Here is a 24,548-nt window from a genome sequence, read left to right as displayed (position 1 = left end):
AACGAGAGCTGATTAAGCTTCTATGGAACCTTTTAAAGGGAATTCTGGTTGCTTGGGATTGCAGACCGACCACGTTTGACGGTTCGGTTTGTTCGCAAATGATCCATATTATCTCTTTTTCTTTCCAGAATCGACGCCACCAGTTGATCATTGGTTTTTGGTTTTCCAACAGAACTCGAAAGTTGGTCGTCAGAATCTGTATCACTTTCATCACAGGCATTTTTTCTACCAACCTTCCTAACATCCGAAGTACTCGACGCCTTATTCTTGATAATATCACCAATATTGACAATTCGGATGGTGGCATCTTTATCTTTGGTCTTGTCAACCAATCTTTTGCCTCGCTCGGGTGACTAAATCGGATCAACGAAATTCATTTCAGATTTGCTTTTTTTGTCACCCAGCGTCGAAGCCTGCAGTTGCTCGGGAAGCACCCCCGGTTGCTGCAAATTGCAGTTTTTTGCTCATGTCAAAGCCAAGCAGATGGTGTGCCAGATTAAGGAGGGCTCTGCTTCGGCAAACACTCCTGCAACCGGTCGATGATGGCTTTCATGCACTGCAGCTCCAAACAAACGGAGCCTGTTTTGTGGTGCTGCTCCTGTAGTTTCTCCGAGAATGTTACTGCTTCGCTTTCCAAAAAACTCGATAAAACCCTTTCGGATTTCATTTTTGGTGCGCTCATTTTGGGTCAGCCGTGCTCGATCAGTAGCTCTTGGGCTGGAGGATTGAGTTGGCCTACAAAAAAAAAAGTTAAAAAACAACAAATCACAAAAATAAATAATCATAAATTCCTACCTTCCTCCAAGGCTTGATCCAGCATCAAAATAAGCTGCAGTTGCTCGGGAAGCACCCCCGGTTGCTGCAAATTGGTGAGTAGCAGTTCTTTGCTCAGGTCAAAGCCAAGCAGATGGTGTGCCAAATTGGGGGGTGCTCTGCTGCCGCAAACACCCCGCAGCCGGTATATGATGGCTTTCTTGTACTGCAGCTCCAAACAAACGGTGCCTGTTTTGTGCTGCTGCTCCTGTAGTTCCTGACCACATTCAACTTCATTCACCGAGAATGTTTCTGATGCTTCGCTTTCCAAACACCAAACCCTGACGGATTTCATTTTTGGTGCGCTCATTTCGGGTTAGCCGGGCTCGATCAGTAGCTCTTGGGCTGGGGAATTGAGATGGCCTAGAAAAAAAAATTCTTAAAAAAAACAAATCACAAAAATAAATCCTAAATACCTACCTTCCTCCAAGGTTTGATCCAGCAGCAAAATATGCTGCAGTTGCTCGGGAAGCACCCCCGGTTGCTGCAAATTGGTGAGTCAAAGTTCTTTGCTCAGGTCAAACCCAAACAGATAGTGTGCCAAATTGGGGGGTGCTTTGCGGCAAACACTCCTGCAGCCGGTCTATGATGGCTTTCTTGCACTGCAGCTCCAAACAAACGGAGCCTGTTTCGTGGTGCTGCTCCTGTAGTTCCTCCGAGAATGTTACTGCTTCTCTTTCTAAAAACTTGACAAAACCCTTTCGGATTTCATTTTTGGTGCGCTCATTTTGGGTTAGCCGTGATCGATCAGTATCTCTTGGGCTGGGGAATTTTTGTGCTGCTGCTCCTGTAGTTCCTGACCACATTCAACTTCATTCTCCGAGAATGTTTCTGATGCTTCGCTTTCCAAACACAAAACCCTGACGGATTTCATTTTTGGTGCGCTCATTTTGGGTCAGCAGCCCTAGGATTTACGTTCGGTTGACGCATTATGGAAACTAGAGCGTTCTCCGGAAGAAACAAGTTGTAGGTAACGTTAAGCATGTGGTCCACATTGGTTTTCATGCCTAGTGGATTGAAGAAATCTTCCTGTGTTTCGAGAACCCGGTACAGGATCTGTAGCGCATATATGTAGGTCTTCTCGAGATTTTTGCGTCCGGAGAACTTTTTTGCAGGATTTGCATCCTGTTATCTCTAACGTCCGGGGAATGGTGTGAAGGTGTCGAAGAGGGAGTAGGCTGCGTCGATGATGGCAATTTCCTGATTGATGTTTCTGCTGAGGGCTCTCTGTAGCGGTAAACTGTTTCACTGCCGGGGTTTTGCTCCTGTTTCAGATTCTGATTGTAGCGGAACAGTCAATTGAAGAAATGGTCCCATGAAATTGTGGTCGAAGCTCCCCCAGCTTTTCCTCCACCACCTTGTTTCAGCATATTGAATGCGCTAGGCATGAAGCAGACTGTAAAAAGCTTGAAAGGCCAGCCACTTAATTTGATAACAGGCGTGAAATTTTGACCGGCAACGAAAACGCGGCGTGCGACAAACACGAAAAATAACCGTTCGTTTTTCAAATGATGGCCCGTCGCAAGAAAAACTGACAGAATTCGAATCGAAACTAAACTGATCGATTTCGATATCTGTCATTGTATGGCAGCGGAGAAATTGTCAGGAAAATCCAACGGATTTCGAAGGGAAACCGGATAGATTCAAACTGACAACTAATGGTTTGACAGTTATCGGTCCGGTTGCGATATTCCTTCCGATCCGGGAATCTTAACGGTTACATGCGATTTCAATTTCTTTCTTTTTTCTATTACACGCTTATAACTAAATATCCATTTCTAAGTATATACAGAACTCTTTTTTAGATACATCCAGCTCTCGCATACACAGCAAAAAATTTCTAAAAGTATACGCAATCTAAAATACGAGTGATCTACTTTTTGACCAGTGTAATTCAAAACTTATGTAATTTTACACTCTTTTTGATCTATTTTTGAATCATTGGTATAAACTTAAATTTGTATGATCTATGTTTACACGCCCTGATCTAAAAAATATATCTCAATATAAAATTACAACGAAAACAATGTAAAACACGACAGATCCATTGTTTTCCTTTTTTTCGCGGCATAAATTGTTATGTTTTTATCCGAGATGGTGGTTTATTGTGCGACAAGAAAAAAAATCGCTTCCGCAGTTAATTTAGTATAAAAACCGAACCAAATTCCTTCTAGAATTGAATTAAAAAATGGTAGGTTATAGTTATAGACGAAATGAAAAAAAATGGAACTTCAAATTCTCTTTCGATTGCAGGAATTGCTGTTTTATAAATGGATCAAAAGCCGAATCAATGTTGAATGTTTCTAATGTTTAGGGGATTCCGATTACTATGCTGTTCCGGAAGGATTCAAGAATGCTGCCTGACGCTGATCGGCAAAACATCGCCCTGTAGGGGATCATCGGACACAACCACAATTCCAGCTGCCAGTGATGGTGTGCGTTTTTTGAGTTTGCAGTGTATCGGCAATACATGTTAAATAAAATGACACATGTGGCGTATTTATTCATAAACAATTCCCAAAGTCTGATTATTTTAAAAAGATTTGTATAATAAACGCTAATATGTTTTGTAATTTACATCATTGTGTATTTTTACACGACGGTTTATGTCATCCGTTTTCGTGCATTGTTTTCGATCTAAATTTACACGCCTCAAAAATTACATTGTTGAGAAAAATACACCGTGGTAGAATTTTATATCAAAATTGATGTTCCGTTTTCGTGCATCGTTTTCGATCTAAATTTACACGATTTTTTCTTGCTGTGTACTACAGTCACTAAAACTGGAACCGGTCAGCAGCGAAATCATCGGATTCATCTTTAGGTGCGCTGAAATTTGATTTTCGTTTTGTTTAGTTGGGATCTTAATATAGGAAGAAAATTTATGTTATGATTATTACCATTCCGTTCAAAATCACCCGTTCTCCCGATTCACCAGCACAACAAGCACGAATTAACTTTTAAACTTATTTTATTTGCGCGAGAAAAAAAAGTGGAACGGCTTCAGTTCCGCCATCGATTACTTTCAAAATAGCTGTATAGTTTTTCAACCGTTTTGTGGTAAATGCTCATAAACTACCAAAATAGTTAAATTTCTCCCTCGAAAAATTATTGAAAAATAACCATATTGGCGGTTTCGACGCAAAAACCATAAAATGGTTATTAAAGAACCATAAATGGTTAAAATAAACGAGCGTGCTCAACCTCGATCAAACTTAATTTTTAGTTTAAAAAAAGGAGCGTGAACGTCGCGTATGAATACATCCAACGAAACATCTTTTTTGAAGGCGACTAATTAGATTCATATTCAGTGCAGTGCAGCATTACTGTAAAGAATTTGATAAAGTTTTCCAGAAAATCTGTTTGGCAGAGGACACCATGGCGCAATCTTTACCAATTCGATTTCAAGAGCATTTGCAGGTAAAAATGGATGTGTTTCATAACCGGGTTGAAGTTTGTAGCATGTATTATAATTGATTTGCCTGTATTTTTTTTCGTCTGATATTATCTATTAACTCAGGTATTCAGGATTCAACATCAGATTCGTACATTTGGGATCGCTAAACTGAAAACTAAGCTAAAACCATTTTATCATTTTTTTTTTGCAATTCCAAATAAATAAATTTTTCGTTAACGAAACTTACAATTATGTACAATTGTAAATTATGTTGTGAATTTCATTCACGGGAACATAGGAATTACAAAAGGAACATGATTACCTCCTTTTTTATTATTAACACTCAATGAGTAATGAATAATGAGTTAAGTAGTGTTTTCCTTAACCTGAATATAAAATTAATAGGCGATGGAAGCAATGCCGTTTTTTTGGTCATGGTTTTCCACTTGTGTAAGAGGGATGCGGCTTAAATTCCACCGAGCTTTTGACATATCTTAAGGAGAGAAATAATAAATTTTCGCTTCCATCGCCCATAAATTACAATTATGTACTTTGTTAAGAAAAATACTTGAAGGAAATAAAATACATTAATAATAAGGAATAACGTCATTCAGCAAATTTATCAAATAAAAATTGGATTTTATTCGTTCATAGGCAAATTATTATACATATCTAGCGTAACATTTCAAATGGCGAAACTAGCAGTTTGCTCGAAACGAGAAAAACGCGTTTGAAAACACCTATTCAAATCCTATTAAAAAAATCGACCACTTTTTGTTCAACAACATTAAAAAAATGTGCATTATATTCCCTTATTGTTCGATGGTTATCAAGAACTTTAACTTTTTTCGCTTAATTTCAGAGATTTTCGAGTTTCGCCCAATTGATCGGCCGTTTTTGTTTTGGTTTTGAAGTTTCGCCCATTCACGCAAAAACTAATTAGGCCGTTTTGTCACACGCGGTCAACTCAGTTACGCCTATTGGCCCTACACGAATAGAAAAATTCACTCCATTTTGAATAGGCGCAACTTCACGTTCCATAACGAAAATGCATCAACAGGAAGTTTCGCCCAATTGAATTTTATCAATTTTTTTAAAGTTTGAAGTAATTTTAAAATGAAACCGCGTTTAATAGGTAAAGTGCAACCGCCTGCATCCGGAATGACCGTTAACTCGATTTGTTTACATTTGGCAATTTCGCCCTTTTTAAATGTTACGCTAGATATTAGTTTTCAGGCGCAGACACCAGATACCCAGACTGATCAGTGGCGCTTGAATCCATACAAATACAAGTAGCCCAGAATCATACGCCATCTGTCGGGGCATCGTGAAACTACTGTGCTTCATCAAGAAAAAAAATTACACTTGATAATTAACAAGCCAAATGAAAACCGTCTTGATTGAATCACCTATTAGAGCAAACGCACCAATAAGTGAGTATACGCGGCCCGGTTTTGCTCATTTCAGCGGACCGGTTTTAGGATACACACTCTTTCGCGCACCGGGCGGTAGCATAATTATATTTTCAAATTTAGCATTGCACTGGGAAAACTTTTGAAGAAAATCTTAATCTTAAATTAATACGGACCGAGTAAATTTTCGGAGTCGTCAGTTTTTTTTGCTAAAATTTCGATTAATGTTGGTCTTAAAAGCTGCTATCCGTAACGTGACGTCAAAGCCTACATCCTGGTTGAACATGCCGTACAGCAGCAGCAATTGCCTTAAGGCCAAGCAGCTTAGACGACCAGCAATCGGGTCCGATGACGGATGCAGCAAGAACTTCTTAGCAGTTAGCAGGATGTTTGCTTCGCTTGACCTCGTCATCATATCTATAGGACACCGCTTTCAACCGGTGGTGGTTGTTTTCGGCGACCGATTCAACTTTGATCCTTTCGGCAAAGCGTTGAGTTTCCCTTAAGGTGTTTCCAATTCCGTGTCACCCGTTTGCTGGATTGTGATTAAAAACTTATTGAATTGTAGGACGACTTGATTGAATAAAATAAGTTCAGATAAGAATGTATTTTCGAATTAAGCTCGATTTTGTTTTCAAAACGCCGGGCACTTCTTTTTCCTAACACATGGACCCGAAAAACAAAATTCAACAAACTAAACAGTTCAACTACAATTCAACTTTATTTATTTATTATATTTCTATTAAAATCATACTTTTCTAAAAAATCTTCAACTTTTTTCTATCCAACGTGCTGACTGAAATAGTTGCTGCTCCGAAAAACTGGGTCCCATTAGTTGCAAACTTATTGAGAGACCTCGTTTCGAAAGCCGAATCGGTAGGGACAGTACTGGAATGCCACCCATATTGGCCGGTTGGATACAAAAATCCTGCACAGCGCACTGGTCTCGATTATTATTACTCCATTAAATCTTCAGCAAGCAATCGTCGGACTTGAAGGGCTTTTCGGAAATATTTCATGGAATTAGTTTTTGTGCAATAAAAAAAAGTTTCTGCCCAAGATGCGATTGTTAACAACTCCGTTGAAGCCCTCGGCTCGTGTTTTGACATACATACAGTGGTTCGCTTCCGTCATAACGAGCCATATTGCTGGCCACTTCGCATTGATTCAGAATCGAGTAAACAACTTCGTTTGTTTAATTCTGCTTAAAACGGTAAAATTTTTTCAGTGCATGTTTGCTCTCGCCCCTTTCTAGTGAGCAAATTTGGTGATTTTGTCGGTCCCGCCGGCAACGGCCCTATTTTGCTCACCTTGATACTAACCCCCGGTGCGGTATAGAAGTGATTAAACTCGCGAGCTTTTTCACTTTGCTAGCGATTGCTGCGGATGCCCTTAGTATTTGAAATTCTTTCTCAAATATTTTCTCTATCGTTTTTGTCTTCAATGTTGTTTACTTTAATTCTCTGTATCATAATAAGAGATGAATGTTATACAAACAATGATTGAGATGAAAAAAAATACAAACGCAACGTTATAGCGGTCCTTAGTTCAGAGCCAATTAATTTATCCAGCTGAGTAACAGTATGAAAATTATAATGTCTGTTATAAATAATTCATTGAGTTCGGAATTGTTCGTCCTAACCTGAAAGGTTGACTGCGACCAAAAAAAAAAAAAAAAAAAAAAAATATATATATATATATATATATATATATATATATATATATATATATATATACACGCAGCGAAAAGATTTTTTATTTCAAAGGAAAGTGCAGCGATTTCCTTTGATTTTGGTTTCTTTGTTTCAAATGCATTTTCGTTAGTTTCAAAGAATTTTTGTTTTGAAAAATCTTTGATTCAAAATATTGATACTTTGAAACGAAAAACAGTTTCTTTTGATTCAAAGTTGCTTTCTTTTGCCACAAGGTAATTTAATTTAGATTTAAAAGCATTTATTCATTGAACCATTTTCTATTTATTCCAATTGGAAGCATTATTTTCTGTTGTTTTGAAATTCCTATTAGGAATCGCTGGATTGGAGCGGTGTCACCTCGATTGAGGCATCCGGGGACTTGGAAAACCATCTATCGGCCGTGGTCCTGTAAAATTTCAAGCACTTATTGAAAATCTTCAATATTCATTCTTTAATTCTTCTTTAATACTTTATCCTGAATCCTCCTATCTAAGCTAACTCTGATTTTCACTCGATCAGCCAAACCGTTTTAAATTCTTCTTACTCAATGTAAAAAACTTCTAAGTTTGAAGTTTTTATTTTAAGAAATTATATATATATATATATATATATATATATATATATATATATATATATATATATATATATATATATATATATATATATATATATATATATATATATATATATATATATATATATATATATATATATCTACATCCCATCTTGTTTCTGTTCCCAAAATTTAGTATGAATGAATAGCTTCATTGTTTTCCGTTAATGGTTTTCTTCTCTTCGGCAGCTCACCAACATAAACATTAACGCAAGTTCAATATCGTTTACGAATCTTACGATGGAATCTGATAAGTTCATCTGCGTCCGGGAAAAAGTAGGCGAAACTGCTCAAGTGGTTATAATCGACATGAATGACGCCCAAAATCCTATTCGTAGACCAATAAGCGCTGATTCTGCTATAATGAATCCTGCAAGCAAAGTGATTGCTTTGAAAGGTGAGTACAAAAATATTTTTTGTTTGATAAATAAAAAACAGTTATCTACCTACTAAAGTAGAAATGCCATACGTACCGTTAAAGCGGGTCACGTTCCGCTATGTTGTTGAATATCCCGCCGCTTCGCCTTTTCCACAAGGTTTTTTTTTGGAAAACTTTTACAAATTTCACTGACTTACACTAGAAAAAATCAAACTTTAGCCTAAATTTGAATTCATTGGTTGTATTCATACTATCTTTCAAGTACGCATTTTTCTCAAAGGGAACAACCATAAATGACGTTGCTTTTTTTGAGTTTTTATACCCCACCCCCCTCCCCCCTCGTAGCATTTCGTCACAAAGTCATAGACCTCCCCTAGATAATAACGTAGCTTTAATAACCCCCCCCCCCCTCCCCCCATTTTTAAAAATAGGTTTTACTTTTATTATCAGCATTTTGCAGGAATAATACAAAAAATAACAAAAAAGGGAAACAAGTTATAAATGAAAGTTTAAAAAAGCATATCAATCAGTCAAAAAAAATCAAGCATCCTTTCAACACTACAGGGCTAGAAGTTGGTCACTTTTTAGTAACTTTGTTACTTTTTTTCAGGCTGGTCACTCAGAAGTAACTTTTTTTGAAATTTGGTCCCTAAGTCACTATTTTGTATATAATTTCCTTACAACTGAGCTTATTTTTTTTAAACTTTCTCTACTCATTATTAAAAACATTATATTGTGTCGAAAAGTGGTATGTATCTTTTCATTAGTTTATTATTAGGTTATTAGTTGATTATTTGTTTGGCGGGTTCCTTTTCTTTCCTTTCGAGTCCTGTGGGAATTTACACGACCTAAATTGAGAGAATGGCTAAGATTCAGTAAGGAAGATTATTGTTTTGTTTTGCTTTGATATATCGCTTACACTTAAACATTATATGGATGACAATTGGAATTTAAACAAAAATAGTTTTTCGCCTAAAAATATTTAGTTTTTTGTTAATTTGTGACACTTTACCAAAGTTTTGGCATTCGTGTCAAGAAAAAATATTTCCTAAAGTGACAGTATTACAACATGTTTAACCAAGATTTGAAGTGTTATGACTTTTAAAGCTTGAATTTGTTAAAAATAATTCTCAACCTTATTTTTAAAAAAATCAATCAAAATTTGCACAGTGAACTTAATCACATGGCAGGAAACATTCCATGCTTTCAATGCTCTTGGTTGTATTAAATGGAAGGTAAACTTGTGGAAAGTGACTCAATTGAAACGAAAATAACAGATGTTTCATTTCTAAGTTCCCTTATTTCTAGACATTTTCGAATCATTTGAAAGATTTGTAGATTAGTAATTTTTGTACCTTTTTAGAGGTTTACTGATATATTTTCTACAATATTCCAATAGGTGTTTCTTTGATCTGTAAATTTTTTAAAGAAATTGTCGTGTTAAATCATTTATGAATATTTTTTTAAAAACTCCTTCCTTTTTGAACATTATTTTTTTTCTAGTAAATCTTTCTAATGATTGAAGCGCCGATGTGGTCTAGTGGATAGGCTGGCGCGAGTCTGGTATTGGTACGCCAGGCGTACTGGGTTCGATTCCCGGTATCGGCAAGAAAACTTTTGGGTTCGAATTCCATAAGCGGGGGCCGACAGGTAAGATGTGTTTCATTATATAACTGACTATATAATTGGAATGTTCAATCTGTTGCAAGCTGGCCAGGTATATACACGGATGCCGGAATACCTGTAAGTAAACTAGCCCACCTGATTGATTCGTTCTTCCAAAATATACCTACATCAACACACACGCAATACATTCACCACATAACAGTTCATACGAAGCCATGGGGTCCGGGTATGGTGGCGCGCTGCATTGGAGATTTGTCGAACCTAATAATCTAAGGAATGCATGTGAACCCATACTTTGGCAGAAACTGCGGTGAATCCGTGCACCCATGGTGGATTACCAACATACATACATAAATCTTTCTAATGATTGAAATATGAATCATGCAATAAAGTCTGCAGTGAATCTCTTAGGAAATGTTCAATTTTTGTAAGTAAATTCTCTTTGAGTTAGTTTAAATTTGAAAAATTATGTTCTATCTTGAAGATTAGTCTCGTAGAATTATTTCGCCTTTTTGTGTTATTATCATCTTAAGTCAATTTTTTCGCTAAGCTTCTTTAAGTCATTGTCAATCTTCTGTCCACATTTTGTCCTTTATCTTTTTTCAAACCTCTATCATTGTTTTGTCACTTTTTCATGAGGACCTCAAAATTTTTAATTTCATGACTCTTTAATGAAATGAAATTTCTATAAATGTAAATCTTAACTCAATTTCAAGTAAATTCTTTAAACTTTTTGTTAAACATGTGATGGTTTTTTATTTGCATTTGTAGATCTCTCACATATAACAATATTGTTGAAAATTTTGGTTTCTATAAATTTATTTCGAACTGTTAACTTCTTTCAATATAATTTTAGACTTTTTAAACTGTTTTAGTGACATTGAAAAAACTCTGATGGTGTATACACTATAGAATGAATTTTCAAAATTTGTGGGTTTTTTTCAAAAAAATGGATAAACTCGAAGTTCTTGTCGGGCTTAGTTGTCCTAGTCTTTACAGTACAATCTTTTCGTTCCCTCCCATCGTTTCTTTAGAACTTTAGGATTCTGCGGTCGCTATTCCTCAATTATCTAAGCTCATTTAAAATGTTCCTCTTTTGTCCAACATATTGCTTTTCTACAAGTGAGGCCAAGAGCCTCCCAAAAAACGTTTTTCAATTATCAGAATTGTCTTTAAAGTGTTTTATTTCAGTTTTTAATGTCATTTTTAGTTAGCTTTCGTCTTGATCTGGTCACTAATTTTACCCTAATTTCACTTCAAAGTAACTATTTTGCCCTACTTTTTTAGCGCTTTGGCGCTTCTAGCCCTGACACTAGGATAGCTAGTAAGTATTCAATCAGTTGCGTCGGTCCAAATTATCTCCATCCTGGATTCCAATGAAATCTTTGGGCAGCTTTCCTTCATCGTCTGTTCGGCTGGAATAATTGCATCTGCGATGTTAGCTGCCTCCACCCACTCTCTATCGTCCTCCGGAGTGATGACCAGCCCTTCGTGTTCTCTTTTGCATACAATTCGCTTCGGAGGAATCTTTCTATCCGAGGCTGGGGCCTTGTGGATTTTGTCTATGCTCCTTTTGGAGAACATTTGAAAGAAATATAAATAGCATTTCTTGTATGTACGCTCCTTGATACGCTTGAAAACAGTCGGGCAGTAGGAGTCAAAAGCTACATGTTCAGACTGGATTGAATTAGGCATAATGTTGCTCAATTTTGATTTCGATATTTAATTAAAGCTACGTAGCTTTACTTGAACCCCTACCCTCCTCTCGTCATGTAAAGTCAAACCCCCACCCTCCCCCACAAATGCTACGTCATTTATGGATGTTCCCAAAGTAAGGGTACGAACACAGTGAGCGCGAAGCGAAGTATTCATTCACCGGATGAATTTCATAAATTCGTTTTTGAAGGCCGGTCACAGTGCACGCGAATTGCGAAGCGGTTCAACACCGAAAAAAACCTTCGGTGTTTTGCAGAAGTTAATCTCACGTGAAAAAATCTTTGCAAATTAATTTGCAGAATCAAAACCGTGAGCGGGGAATACGTAACGCGCACACAAAACAATCCGCGTTAATTCTGAAAAACCACGTTAACTCCGGAAAACCGCGTAAAAAACCTTGCGAGTTGCAGGACCGCAGGGATTATGAAAAGGAATCTTATAGACATGAATACTCGGTGCCTGGACTTTATTAGGACGTAGGAAAATAGATTTTTAACGCCCAATTCCAAGATGGCGGATTCCGCCTAACATTAAAATGCTTTTCGCATGAAACGTCCACAACGTGGGTATTAGGGAAAAGGAATGAATTAGTAGAAGTCGAATTTTGCAGTCTGACACTATGAAACTCCATCTCAAAATCCAAAACGGCGGCTTCCGCTCAACTTTAAAATATTGTAAATGACTGAAAATCGCATGAAAAAAAATCTAACAAAACTATGAAAAAAATATAACAAAATTATGAAAAAATAAATAACAATATTATGACAACAAAAAATTCGAAACGCTGACAAAACTTTGGGGAAAATATGGCAAAGGTGAAAGTGTTACATGATTACTCTTGGATTTGAACTCACGGACATCGGCTTAGCAGGGAAGCTACACATATCACAAGCCCATAATTTTGTCTAGATTTTGTAATTTTTTCGTCATATTTGCCATATATTTTTTTAAAAAATTTCTGTCGTTTTTGTCATCATTTTGTGACAAATCATGTTTTACATATATTTGAAAGTATTTTGCTATATTTTTATCTCATTCTTCATAATTTTGTCAGATTTTTGTCATTATTTTATCAAATTTATGTCATGTTTTTGCCAGAACTTTGTCATATTCTAGCCCATTCGTTTTTTTTTTAATTTTATTGTCAAATTTGTGTTTTATTCAAAGTTTTATCATCTGTCACTATTTTGTATGTCCTATTTTTGTCATAGTTCTTCCAAATTTTTGTCATTTGTCAAATTTTAGTAATAGTTCTTCATTTTTGCCACAGTTTTGTTATTTTCTTTTTATTGTTATATTTTTGTCATTATTACTTTTTTTAACACTTGTCATATTTATGTTTATTTCTCAAAAATTTTGTTAAATTTTTGTCAGTCATTTTTCATCTACTTTTTGAGCCCTTACACTTATTACCTATATTGTGAATGGTTCATGCGATTTTCAGTTATTTACTGCATTTTGAATTAAGCGGAAATCACCATCTTTGATTTCAAGATGGCGTCGGACAGCCAAATTCGACTTCCACTTATTGAGCGCTTTCATCCAATACCCATATTGCGGGAGTTTCATGTGCTTTTCAAACACTTCCTGCAGTTTGAAGTTGAGTGGCGTGGGCCATATTTGATTTCAAGATGGCGCAGGAGATCGAATAGCAACTTCTTCTATCCGTTCAGCCCCCACTGAAAATCGAAAATACCCAAACTTGAGAACTGCCACCCGCCAAACCTAAGTTCAAGATTGACAACTTAAGTTTGTGAAAAAATCACAGCTTGCCAATAAGTCAAACTTGTCCTTCAAGCGAAGAACTGTTTTTTTGGGGGGTTTTTGTTGTAAGCGCATCTGATTCTGTTACCTCCATCGTGGCAGATTTAGGTTTGGGGGGTAAGTTCAAAGCGAAGAACTGTTTTTTTTGGGGAATAACTTTTATTCCCGCTTCATTCGCAGAAAGTCTCACTTATACGATGATGTAGCTGTCTCTCTCAACAACTCTTCGGTGGTCGAGCGGTTAGCATCCTGAGACGGTAATCGCAAAGTCATTGCAGGTATGGGTGTGATTCCTGTACCTGGCGATATTTTTTTTTTATTTTGATTTCCATTTTATTGTGGTATCAGATTTTGGGGGATGAGTTCTCCTTTAAGAGCTTAACTTTGAGCTATGCCACCAATAGCCAAACCTGTAGGGAGGGAGTTTCATTCGGGTTGGCGGAGAAAGTTCTCAAGTTTGGGTATTTTCGAGGTTCAGTGCCTTCAGCCTACACACATATTGTGGGGCTTTCATGCCACCGGTCGTTTATTGCCAGATAGAATTTGTTTCAATTGAAAAAGACTGACACCGCGTTATTTGCGAAAATCCGCGCTAAAATCCGCGTATTTTTCACAACCAACACAGAAATGGCGATGATAATTAAATAAATAAACTATTGAAAAAGATTTTTTGATAAATTATCATTTGAAATGAAAAATATTCGAGAGAATATTTTCAGTGTATGTCCGGATGAAATCGCGCGATCGAGCCGGTTCTTAGCGCAAAAAATCGCTTGTACTGTGGTCGGTCGATGTTTTTTCAACGTGTTTCAATGAGAAGCGGTTTATCGCGCGAATTAAAAATTCGCTTCGCGCTCACTGTGATCTCGACCTTACTTGAAATCAAATAAGGGGCCGTTCACATACCACGTGGACAACTTAGGGGGAGGGGAGGGGGGTATGGAAATGTCAACGCTTGTCCACGGGAGGGGGGTAGGGGCTTGGATCATGTCCACGTGGACAAACTTACTTTCAAAATATTTTTTAAATGTGAATAAATATTAAGATCGGTATCGAATTTTGAATACGGCGAATGCGCCAACATCACTGTTTCGAGAAAAACGCGTTCAAAGTTTGACATCTTCATAAGCTCCCAGCAAAAAAATATATTTTGTTTTCATTATTTCTCGAAAACCAATTATCCTTTCGTTAACGTTGTACCATCAAAATGTAGGTTTCCGAACGTACTTTATCACCATGCTGATAACTCCATTTGTTTACATTTGGCGCATTCGCCCTATTCAAAATTCACTACCGAGATGTTTAAATCAAAATCTTAAAATGGCATACTTTTTCAGTTTAAGTTCAAACAGTAAGTAGCTACTTGAAAGCAAGTGATTGAAATATTCTATGAACTGGGTTATAAATATTCTAAGCACTCAACAAGTGCACAGTAGAAGGGGTTTAACAATATAATTCACTCAAGATAAAATTGAAATAAAACAGCTTTTAGTAGACTCCACATTTGCCCGTGGCTAAGATTCAACTGAACCTTTTTATTTTTAAACAGAGCGATCAACACTCTCTCTCATGCGTTAGAGTCAATCTTCGGACATTCGTATAAATCGTTTCATATAATTTCAGGATACTAAAGTTCTTCGCTTTTTTAAGAAAATTCATACATGAATTGATGATTCATATTAATGATTCTAGATGCAAAACATGCTTGTAATATAAACTCCATTCAATGGTTTCAAATGCATTTTGCAAGCACAACGCGCTACAACATATTATTCCATTAGTCTACGTTTTCGAGAACGGGTGATAATGGGACTTCTTCCGTTTGTAATTCGTTTATCCATCGCTGACGCTGCCACATCTAGGCTCAGCGGTTCGTCTGGAAATCCTTGGAACTCCGCTTCACTGTCTAAGGAATCTCTCCGACGTTTGCAATTGTTATTCCGAGAGACGAACACCCTGGAACGACCCAAAGGCACATGAGCCATCTTGAGTTGATGCTTGTGCGCCGTCAGAACGTGATTACCAATGGCTATCTGGAAAACATTTTTAGAGAATCTTTTTAGAAATTTTGCATCTAACCATTTAGGAATATCATGCGGGTTGTTATTTTTATAAAAAACTCTATCCCCAAACACTAGCTTATCAAATTTATCTGGGGAATTCACGCTGTCGTAAGTGTTGCTATTTGTACTTTCAAAATCAGTTATTAAATACTTTTTGTATGTCTTAGTTGGATTAATCAAATCCAACAGCATTTTGGGTTTGAAAGATAGAACCTTTTCTGAAGGAAAACATCCCTCAGTTCCCGTACAACTATTTCTGTAGTTTATCAAAAACAAATTTAATCGATCATCAATATCCAAAATTTTAGTCTCATTGTCAAGAAGATATTTTTTCATAACATCTTTGATAACTCGTACTAAACGTTCTGCCTGCCCGTTACTACTCGGATTATAAGGAGGACTTTTGAGGACCTTTATTCCTTGCCTTTCTAAAAATTGTATAAACTCTCGAGAGTTAAACGGTGGACCACCATCCGTAACAACTACATCCGGCAAACCAAAACGAGCAAACATACTATTAAATTTTTTAATGACATTTTTAGCAGTTGTACTAGTACGCATGAGCTCCACCTCAAGCCATTTAGTATGGCTATCAACCATTAGAAGAAATACTCTACTATTAAAGTAGAAGAAATCTGCGTGCACTCTGCTAAAAGGACGCGTAGTTGGTATCCATCCATTTTTCTCTTTAGACTTGGGCACAATTTGCATTTTGGCACAAGTCTCGCAACTCTTTACATAGTCTTCAATTTCAGCGTTCATCCTATACCAGTAAACCGTTTTCCTCGCTAACTGCTTCATTCTAACTATTCCGCAATGATTTATGTGCAGTAATTTAATAACTTGCCTTTTATAAGAATTTGGAATTACTACTCTTTCGTTCAGCAATAGCACACCGTCCATGATTTCCAGTTTATCTTTTTGTGAATACAAATCTTTGAATCTTATATCAACTCTTTTCGGCCATCCGTGAACAACATAATGACAAACTACTCCCAAATATGTATCCAATCTTGTTTCTTTTGAAATCATGGTAAAATCAAGAGGGAATTCATTAGAAAAATTTAAACTGTTAATTTTTTCACCATCCAAATTGTTTGGAACAGTTTGTTGCAAAGGGAAACGGCTGCAGAAATCAGCATTAGCCATCCTAGAGGCTGGTCTGTATTCAATGACGAAATCATAAATAGCGAGTTCCATTACGTATCTTTGGAGCCTTGTTACACAAATAGTATTTTTACCTTCTTTCCCAAATATGCCTAGGAGTGGCTTATGGTCTGTAAATACTTTAAAAGTTTGTCCGAACAGGAATTTGTGAAATTTTTTTATTGTACACACAAGCGCCAAGGCTTCTAAATGCAGAATAGGATATTTCTTTTGTGCTGAATTGAGGGAGAAGGATGTGAAACAAACTGGTTTTTCGATACCTTGCTCAATTTGTGCTAGAACACCGCCTAGACCATAGGATGAAGCGTCTGTAACTACTACTAGAGGTTTTTTTGGATCATAGTACGTTAATATATTTGCTTTTAATAAATTGGTTTTACTTTGTTGGAAAGCTGAATCACATTCTGTGGACCATTCGAAACGCACATTTTTTTTTAATAATTCATACAAAGGTCTGAGATTAACTGACATTTTGGGGACAAACTTATTGTAGTAATTGATAAGCCCGAGAAAAGCCTTCAATTCAGTTACATTATCAGGAACTTTTGCTTCCGCTATAGTTGAAAGTTTCTCTGGGGATGGCAGAAGTCCCTCACTTGTGATCAAATGACCAAGATATTGTAGAGAGGAGACAAAAAATTTACACTTCTTAAAATTAACACGAACGTTCACCTTGTCGAGCCTTTCTAAAACTTGAATAAGTTTATCACGGCATTCGTCAAAATTTTTACCAGCTATAAGCAGGTCGTCTAAATAACAACATACATGATCTAGACCTTTCAAGATTTGGTCCATTGTCTGTTGGAATAATGCAGCAGAACTAGAAGCTCCTTGTGGCAACCGATTGTATGTGTAAAGTCCTTTTATCGTATTAATAACAACAAAATGTTTTGACCGATTATTTAATTCGAGTTGCGTATAAGCTCCCGCCAAATCCAAACAGCAAAAAACTTTACAACCAGCTAAGGACGCGAAAATGTCTTGAGCGAGTGGAAGAGGATAGGTATTAGGTATGAGAATTTTGTTCAAGGATACCTTGCAGTCTATAACCATTCGGATGTCGTTGTCCTTCTTCAAAACCGCTATTACAGGAGATGCCCACTCGCTAGCCTTTACTGGTGAAATCACGCCCTGGCTTTCCAACATGTCCAAATGTTTAACAAACTGGTCTCTTATTTTGAAAGGAACCTCATACGCTCGCTTAAAAATTGGCTGATAACTTTTGAATGTTAGATCTGCTTTGTATCCTGTAATTGGTTCAGAAAAATTCTGTGTAAAAACTTTATCAAATTTAGATTTTATATTACTTATTGTTTGCTCCAAACTGAGATCCGTTTTCAAGGCCATGATATTTTTACAGGGTACAAAGTTAGTTCTCCATTCAGGATAAAACAGCTCAAGCCAGTCGCGCCCAAGTAAGGGAGTGAAATTGATATCACTTTGTAAGATGATAAGTTTTAGCTTGTAAACTAAACTGTTCAATCTAGCTTCTACTGAAATCTCACCAAATATCGAAAGCTTTGCGCCATTAACTACTACTAGTTTTTTTGATGATTTGGTAACCGTAATGTAGCTAAGTTGTTTCAGATAAATCGCCATACTAATAACCGAAGCTGCCGATCCTGTATCCACCTCCATAAGTAACTTTTTCCCTTCAACTATCACCTCAACCATACAAGGCGCGTTACTGCTAATCTTCCTGGAAATCATCATACAACCGATATCTGATTCATCTTCAGAATGATCCAACCTCATTCTGTTGAACTTGTCGAATGGCACAGGATCCTTTGATGTTTCCTCTTCAACGAATTTCACCGATTTAGTCTTATTTAATAAGAAGCAGTTTTTCCTGATGTGCCCTCTACGTTTGCAGTAGTTACATCTAGCGTTATCATGATTATTCCACTCCTGTTTGTTGCGATTAAATTCATAGCTGTTTCGCTCCCTACTGTTATCACGTTCTCGACTCCTGCTTCGAACCCGATATCCGGAATTAGAATCACGACCACGACCCTCAAGACGACGATCATAGCCATCTCTTCGACCCAAACGATGTCTTATGGAAAGAATATTCGCAGACGCTAAACCGCTATTCTCGCTAATGATTTTAGCTCGCTGTCCAGCAAGTTCGCTGTTCACAATCATTCGTTCTACTGTTTCTAAGCTAATATCATCTTCCATCAAAATTTTATATTGTAATTCCTTTTCTCTCATCCCGAAAACTAACCGGTCACGAATAGCTTCGTCTTTAAATTCTTTAAAGTTGCAATTTTCAGCTAAGAGCTTTACTGCTAGAATGAAATTTTCACCCATTTCATCAACACCTTGATCTCGTTTGCTGAATTTGTATCTGTTCATAAGTGCAGGCTCTGTTTTATCGAAACGCGCTTTCAATTTTTTGATAATATCATCATAAGATAAATTTTCAACTTCCTGTTTTGGAAAGAGCAATTTAATCTCGTCGAATACTTCATCCCCACTTAGGGAAATAAACCATGATTGTTTTGTTTCAGCTGAAACCTTGTTGAGCTTACATAAAATTTCAAACCGTTCGTATAAATCGTTTCATATAATTTCAGGATACTAAAGTGATAAATATGATAATTAAGAAATTCAAAATTTTGAAATTTTTTTTATATCAGGACATTCTTAATCGGTTTTAAAATCAGCCATTTCTATAACAAAAAGGCAAAAAGTGGAATTTTCTAACTGTCAAATTATAGATATATAAAATAAAAACTTTTTCAAATGTGTCCACGTGGACATCCAGGGAGGGGGGGTAGGGGTTAGTCAAATGTCCACGCTTGTCCACGGAGGGGGTCAAAAAACTCATTTTTCTGTCCACGTGGTATCTGAACGGCCCCTAAAAGCGCTGATGTGGTCTAGTGGATAGGCTGGCGCGAGTCTGGTAACCCAGGCGTACTGGGTTCGATTAACGGTATCGGCAAGAAAAAACTTTGGGGTTCGAATCCCATAAGTTGTCGACAGGTGAGATGCTTGGGGAGTAAGTAGAGGCCAGTCTCGAACCCACTCTTGTCCTTCCTCCAACTGGTATCAGGACGGGTTGGTTTATTATCTTGAACTGCATTCTGTCCATATCCAGCCGAAATGGATATAATGAAGTGCATGATGGTCTAACCAACGTCTCATGATCGCTTACTATTCTACGCTGCCTACTCTAAACTTTAAAATTTCCTTCTCCAAACTATCTCTTATTTTCATTTCCAGCGTCAGCTCCCCGAGCTATTTAAACGCCACAAAAAAAAAAGAAAAACCACTTGAAATCAAATAATAAATATAAATTAAGAAATTTAAAAAATTTGAAATAATTTTATATCAGGTAATTATTGTGTCGGGGAGTTTCAGAACTTAGCAGAAGAAACACGTTTGGATGGGTCTACGATCAGAACTTAACTGACTCTGTATTCTCAGATAACATAGTCTATTATTCGATTGCCATGTGATACATGGAAGGTTCAAAGTTTTCGAACACTACAATCCTCCATCATTTAAAAGTTATTTGATTACAGTAGTAAATAATTTCAGACCACTATTCTATAGTTTGTTTCTTCTTATAATTTCAATTGATTTTTTATATATTTTCGATGATACGATTCATGCAACGTAGGCAAAATTATTTCTTTTCTTACAGGTACCAACGCTTTTACTTAACTTTTATTTTCTTACGTATCGCGCCCGTTTCCTTGGATTGTTGTTTCTGTTTTATTCGCTCGGACCTTCTAAAGCCTGTAAAAGGGTGATCAGAATACAATTTATCCGTTCTCGATAAAGAAAAGTTGGAAGGGATTTCGTCTTCAGGAAAACCATGAAACTCCGGTTCATTGTCATCTTCAATCCAGCGTCTTTTTATTTTAACAACCTTGTTTAAAGAATTACCAGAACAACGAATATGTTCCTTGAACCTCAATTGATTTCGATGCGCTGTAAGAGAATGACCATTGACCGTAATTTGAAAAACATTTGAAGACAACCTCTTGACAAAAGTTGCATCCAATCAACGCTCAACAGCTTTTGGTTTATGATTTTTGTACCAAAGGCTATCGCCTGATACCAAATTTTCTAGATAATCAATGGTTTTCAATCTGTGTTTCTTTGGTGGTGGTGGAGAATTATTTACAAGTTTTTGCGGAGCTAAATGGTTTTTGTAGTGATTATTTGGGTTAAGTAAATCTATAAGAACTTTTGGTTTAAATGAGAAAACATGCTCAGATGGTAAAATACCAGTTTTGGTCAAACAGGTGTTTCGGTAGTTGATCAAAAAATAATCTATTTGATCTTCAATGTCTAGCTGTTTGATTGTAGGTTCTAGCATATGTTTCTTGAGAACTTCTTTCACTGTTCTCACAGTCCTCTCCGCCTGTCCGTTACTTGCGGGGTGATAAGGAGTACTTTTTAGTATGACTATTCCTTGCTTACGCATGAAGTCTACAAATTCGCCAGAATTAAACGGTGGATCTCCATCAGTCACCAAAACATCTGGTAAACCAAAACGAGCAAAAACGTGAAGAAATTTCTTTATTACTTTTTTTTGCATCAGTTCCGTATTGCATATAAAAAAATTCTACCCATTTTGAGTAGCTGTCTACTATATTAACAAAAATACTTTTTCAGAGAGGTGAAAAAAATCCGCATGCAACCGGCTGAATGGCTTGTTCGTAGGACTCCAAGAATTTTCTGCGTTCGTTTTTGGTACGATTAGAGTACGACTACATATATCACAGCTTTTGACATAGTTCTCGATATCTTCATTTATACCGAACTAAAGTGTACAAACTATCGGGTTTTCACTTACTTCGGATTAGTAAACAAACACGTCTTTAGTAATTTGCTACCAGTCTAAGACTGCTGATTTATTGATCGATCGGCATCTGAGTCACTCAGTAAACATATAAGAAAGAGCAGTTCTCTCTTGTTATGATTGACTCAGCGAAAGGGGTTTGGACGTCAACGTCGAAAGATATAATAATTCTTCCCTTTTGAAATCTTGCTTACATATAAAACTTAAATTAATTTATGTCTAATTCATTTATAATTCAATCATAATTCATTTTTTCCTAATGCTATTTTTTTGTTTTTAATTCTAGCTGACCTTCTTACAATTTCCACTTTAGAGCTATTTTCATTATAATTTTCGATTTGACTGCTTCCTAATCTTATTTCATCTTCGAATCCTTCCAAGTCTTCTTCTTCATCTATCGAAGATGATCTTTTTCTTTTATTGGATATTATAGGTACAAGGATATTATGCCGTTTTAATACCTTACTCGGAATCTTCATCTGGTCTCTGTGTACGTTGGTAGTCACGCTTCCACACGCCACCTGGAATATGTTTAATGAAATACGTTTTACAAACAAAGCCTCTATCCACTTTTCCAATATATTCTGTTTATAGTTTCTTATCCACACTTTGTCACCTACATTCAAAGTATCAAACCTATCAATTGATTTGTTTTTGTCAACGATTAATTGTTTTCGGTGTTTATATTCAACTGTGTTTTCTTTCATATTTCTCGAAAAATGACTTTTAGGGTTTATCAAATCTATCATTGTCTTTGGTCGATAACTAAATATTTTCTCCGAAGGAAATATTGCTTCGCTCGTTATACAGGTATTTCTGTAGTTAAGAAGAAAATAATTTAACTGGTCTTCTGTATCCCAAAATCTTATTTCTGGCTCTAACAAATATTTTTTGAATACGTCTTTCACCAACCTTACCATCCTCTCAGCCTGACCATTACTCGCTGGATGATAAGGTGGACTCTTAAGAACTTCAACTCCTTGGTTTTTAAGAAAATTTATAAATGCTTGTGAATTAAAGGGAGGACCATTGTCTGTAACCACAATATCTGGTAATCCAAATATTGAAAACATCTTTGCAAATTTTTTTTATAACTTTTGCTGCATCCGTACCATATTTCATCCATTCTATTCCGATCCATTTTGAAAAACTGTCTACAACTATTAAAAATATCTTTTGCCCAAAATAGAAAAAGTCTGCGTGTATTCTACTGAATGGTTTAGTTGTAGGGATCCACTTTGAATCTTTAACTTTTATCGGCTCTGCCGCCGTTTTACAACATGTCATACAATTACGTACATGTAGCTCAATGTCTGTATTTAAGCCTTCCCAATAAACGGTTTGCCTTGCTAACTGTTTCATTTTAACGACCAAAGAGTGATTCACATGCAAGAGTTTCAACACTTCTGGAATTATTCTTTTTGTTATCACCACACGATTTTGAAAAAGTAAACAACCATTTAACAACTCTAAATCTACTTGCTTTGAAAAAAAGTCCTTATGTACTCTTTCGATCCTCTCTGGCCAACCCTTTATGACAAACTTTGTAACTTGACTCAAAACGCTATCTTTTTCTATTTCGTTAGCTACTTTTATGTAGTCCAAAGGCATAGCGTTACCATAATTTAAACTTTGTATTACTGTGTCGAGGCTTGCAGGAACATTTTGTAACAATGGGAATCTAGAACAGAAATCTGCATTCGAAAGCTTTTCTCCTTTTCTATAGCATATGTTAAAATCATAAATAGATAACTCTAAAACATACCTCTGCAGTCTAGTCACAAACATAGAGTTTTTCCCTTCTTTGCCGAAAATTCCAATTAGAGGTTTGTGATCAGTATACACTATGAACTTGTGGCCGTAAAGATATTTGTGAAATTTCTTTATAGTGCAAACAAGCGCGAGCGCTTCTAAATGCAGTATAGGATAGGACTTTTGTGCATTATTCAAGGAGAAAGAAGTAAAACTAATTGGTTTCTCTTCTCCTTCTACTACCTGTGCTAAAACACCGACCAATCCATAGTTACAAGCATCTGTGATGATAACTAAGGGCTTGGTAGGATAATAAAAATCCAAAATTTTTTATTTCAACAACGCATTTTTGCTTATTTCAAAAGATTTTTGACATTCCTCAGTCCATTTGTATTTATTATCTTTTTTAAGTAAATTGTAAAGTGGTGAAAGATGTAATGCAAGCTTAGGAACAAATTTTCCGTAGTAATTTATCAATCCTAAATACGATTTCAATTCAGTTGTATTCGTTGGTTGCTGTGCATTTTTAATTGTTGAAAGTTTATCTGGGCATGGACTCAGACCTTTATCTGATATAACATGCCCTAAATACGAAAGCTCAGATACAAAAAACTTACATTTTTGCCAATTTACTTTTACGTTGGCCACTGATAATCGATTCAGAACAGTTATTAAACGTTTTCTACACTCTTCAGCATTTCGTCCAGAAATTAAAACATCGTCCAAATACACTGAAATTCCTTCTATATTCCCCAAAATTTTTTCCATCGTACTTTGAAAAATAGCACAACTTGATGAAACGCCTTGAAGAAGCCTATTGTATGTAAATAAACTCTTAATGGTGTTGATAACCATGAATTTTTTACTATCCTCCGATAACGACAATTGCGTGTAAGCTCCTTCCAAATCTAAAACGCAAAATGTAGTGCAGCCTGAAAGTTTCGCAAAAATGTCCTGAGCTATTGGCAGGGGATACGTGTTTGGGATGATACATTTATTTATAGACACTCTGCAGTCTATAACTAAACGAATATCCTGATTTTTCTTCACTACTGCGATAACCGGAGATGCCCATTCGCTTGTTTTTATTGGAGTGATAACCTTTTCATTCTCTAGCTTTTCCAAATGCTCCAAAACTTTATCTTTCAAACCATAAGGAACGTCGCGTCGTAAGCCTTTTTGAATATTGGTTTATCAACTTTCAGGACAAGTTCAGCTTCGTAACCCCTGATAGGTTGCGAAAAATCTTTTTCGAAAACATTTGCAAATTGTTTCTTAAGCTCATCAATAATTTCATTCTTGTTTGGCAACACTGCAACATTTTTAATACTTG

General features: G+C 36.3%; 3 protein-coding genes across 7 annotated transcripts in view; 1 reads left to right on the top strand and 2 right to left on the bottom strand.

The window, feature by feature from the left end:
* Window positions 1-211: 211 nt before the first annotated feature.
* LOC129758036 (nuclear pore complex protein Nup205-like) lies at window positions 212-2,417 on the bottom strand. Its single transcript, XM_055755452.1, has 2 exons — window positions 796-2,417; window positions 212-735 (listed from the first exon to the last, which is right to left on the bottom strand). The coding sequence occupies exons 1-2, from the start codon at window positions 1,121-1,123 to the stop codon at window positions 689-691; spliced, it is 375 nt and encodes a 124-aa protein (XP_055611427.1). The 5' UTR covers window positions 1,124-2,417; the 3' UTR covers window positions 212-688.
* A 1,651-nt stretch (window positions 2,418-4,068) lies between these two features.
* Window positions 4,069-24,548, top strand: part of LOC129754152 (clathrin heavy chain) — a 101,362-nt gene continuing 80,882 nt past the window's right edge. For 3 of the 5 annotated variants that reach the window (XR_008738977.1, XM_055750038.1, XM_055750037.1), the window contains exons 1-2: window positions 4,070-4,233; window positions 8,119-8,326. Coding sequence is in view for 4 of the 5 variants with exons in the window: in XM_055750038.1 (XP_055606013.1) it covers window positions 4,192-4,233; window positions 8,119-8,326 (250 nt within the window). In the remaining variant the exon portion in view is untranslated. Of the gene's footprint in view, window positions 4,234-8,118; window positions 8,327-24,548 lie in introns of all 5 variants that reach the window. The other 2 variants (XM_055750039.1, XM_055750035.1) reach the window with 2 other exon arrangements.
* Window positions 15,128-19,180, bottom strand: LOC129754153 (uncharacterized protein K02A2.6-like). Its single transcript, XM_055750040.1, has 2 exons — window positions 17,680-19,180; window positions 15,128-15,447 (listed from the first exon to the last, which is right to left on the bottom strand). Exons 1-2 carry the CDS (start codon window positions 19,000-19,002, stop codon window positions 15,184-15,186), a joined length of 1,587 nt encoding a protein of 528 aa, XP_055606015.1. The 5' UTR covers window positions 19,003-19,180; the 3' UTR covers window positions 15,128-15,183.

Source organism: Uranotaenia lowii, chromosome 3 (assembly GCF_029784155.1).
Source record: "Uranotaenia lowii strain MFRU-FL chromosome 3, ASM2978415v1, whole genome shotgun sequence".
NCBI lineage: Eukaryota > Metazoa > Arthropoda > Insecta > Diptera > Culicidae > Uranotaenia > Uranotaenia lowii.
Note: the sequence above shows the minus strand (reverse complement) of the source record. Positions and strands in the feature narration are given on the sequence as shown.

What these genes read in the sequence shown, in the direction of transcription:
- LOC129758036 (XM_055755452.1), bottom strand. Translation starts at nt 1,123, where the DNA reads ATGAGCGCACCAAAAATGAAATCCGTCAGGGTTTGGTGTTTGGAAAGC. An exon ending in GGATCAAGCCTTGGAGGAAG is followed by an intron (nt 736 to 795) that starts GTAGGAATTTAT and finishes TTTTTTTTGTAG; the next exon opens with GCCAACTCAATCCTCCAGCC.
- LOC129754153 (XM_055750040.1), bottom strand. Translation starts at nt 19,002, where the DNA reads ATGAACAGATACAAATTCAGCAAACGAGATCAAGGTGTTGATGAAATG. An exon ending in GAATGGTTATAGACTGCAAG is followed by an intron (nt 15,448 to 17,679) that starts GTATCCTTGAAC and finishes AATGTTTTCCAG; the next exon opens with ATAGCCATTGGTAATCACGT.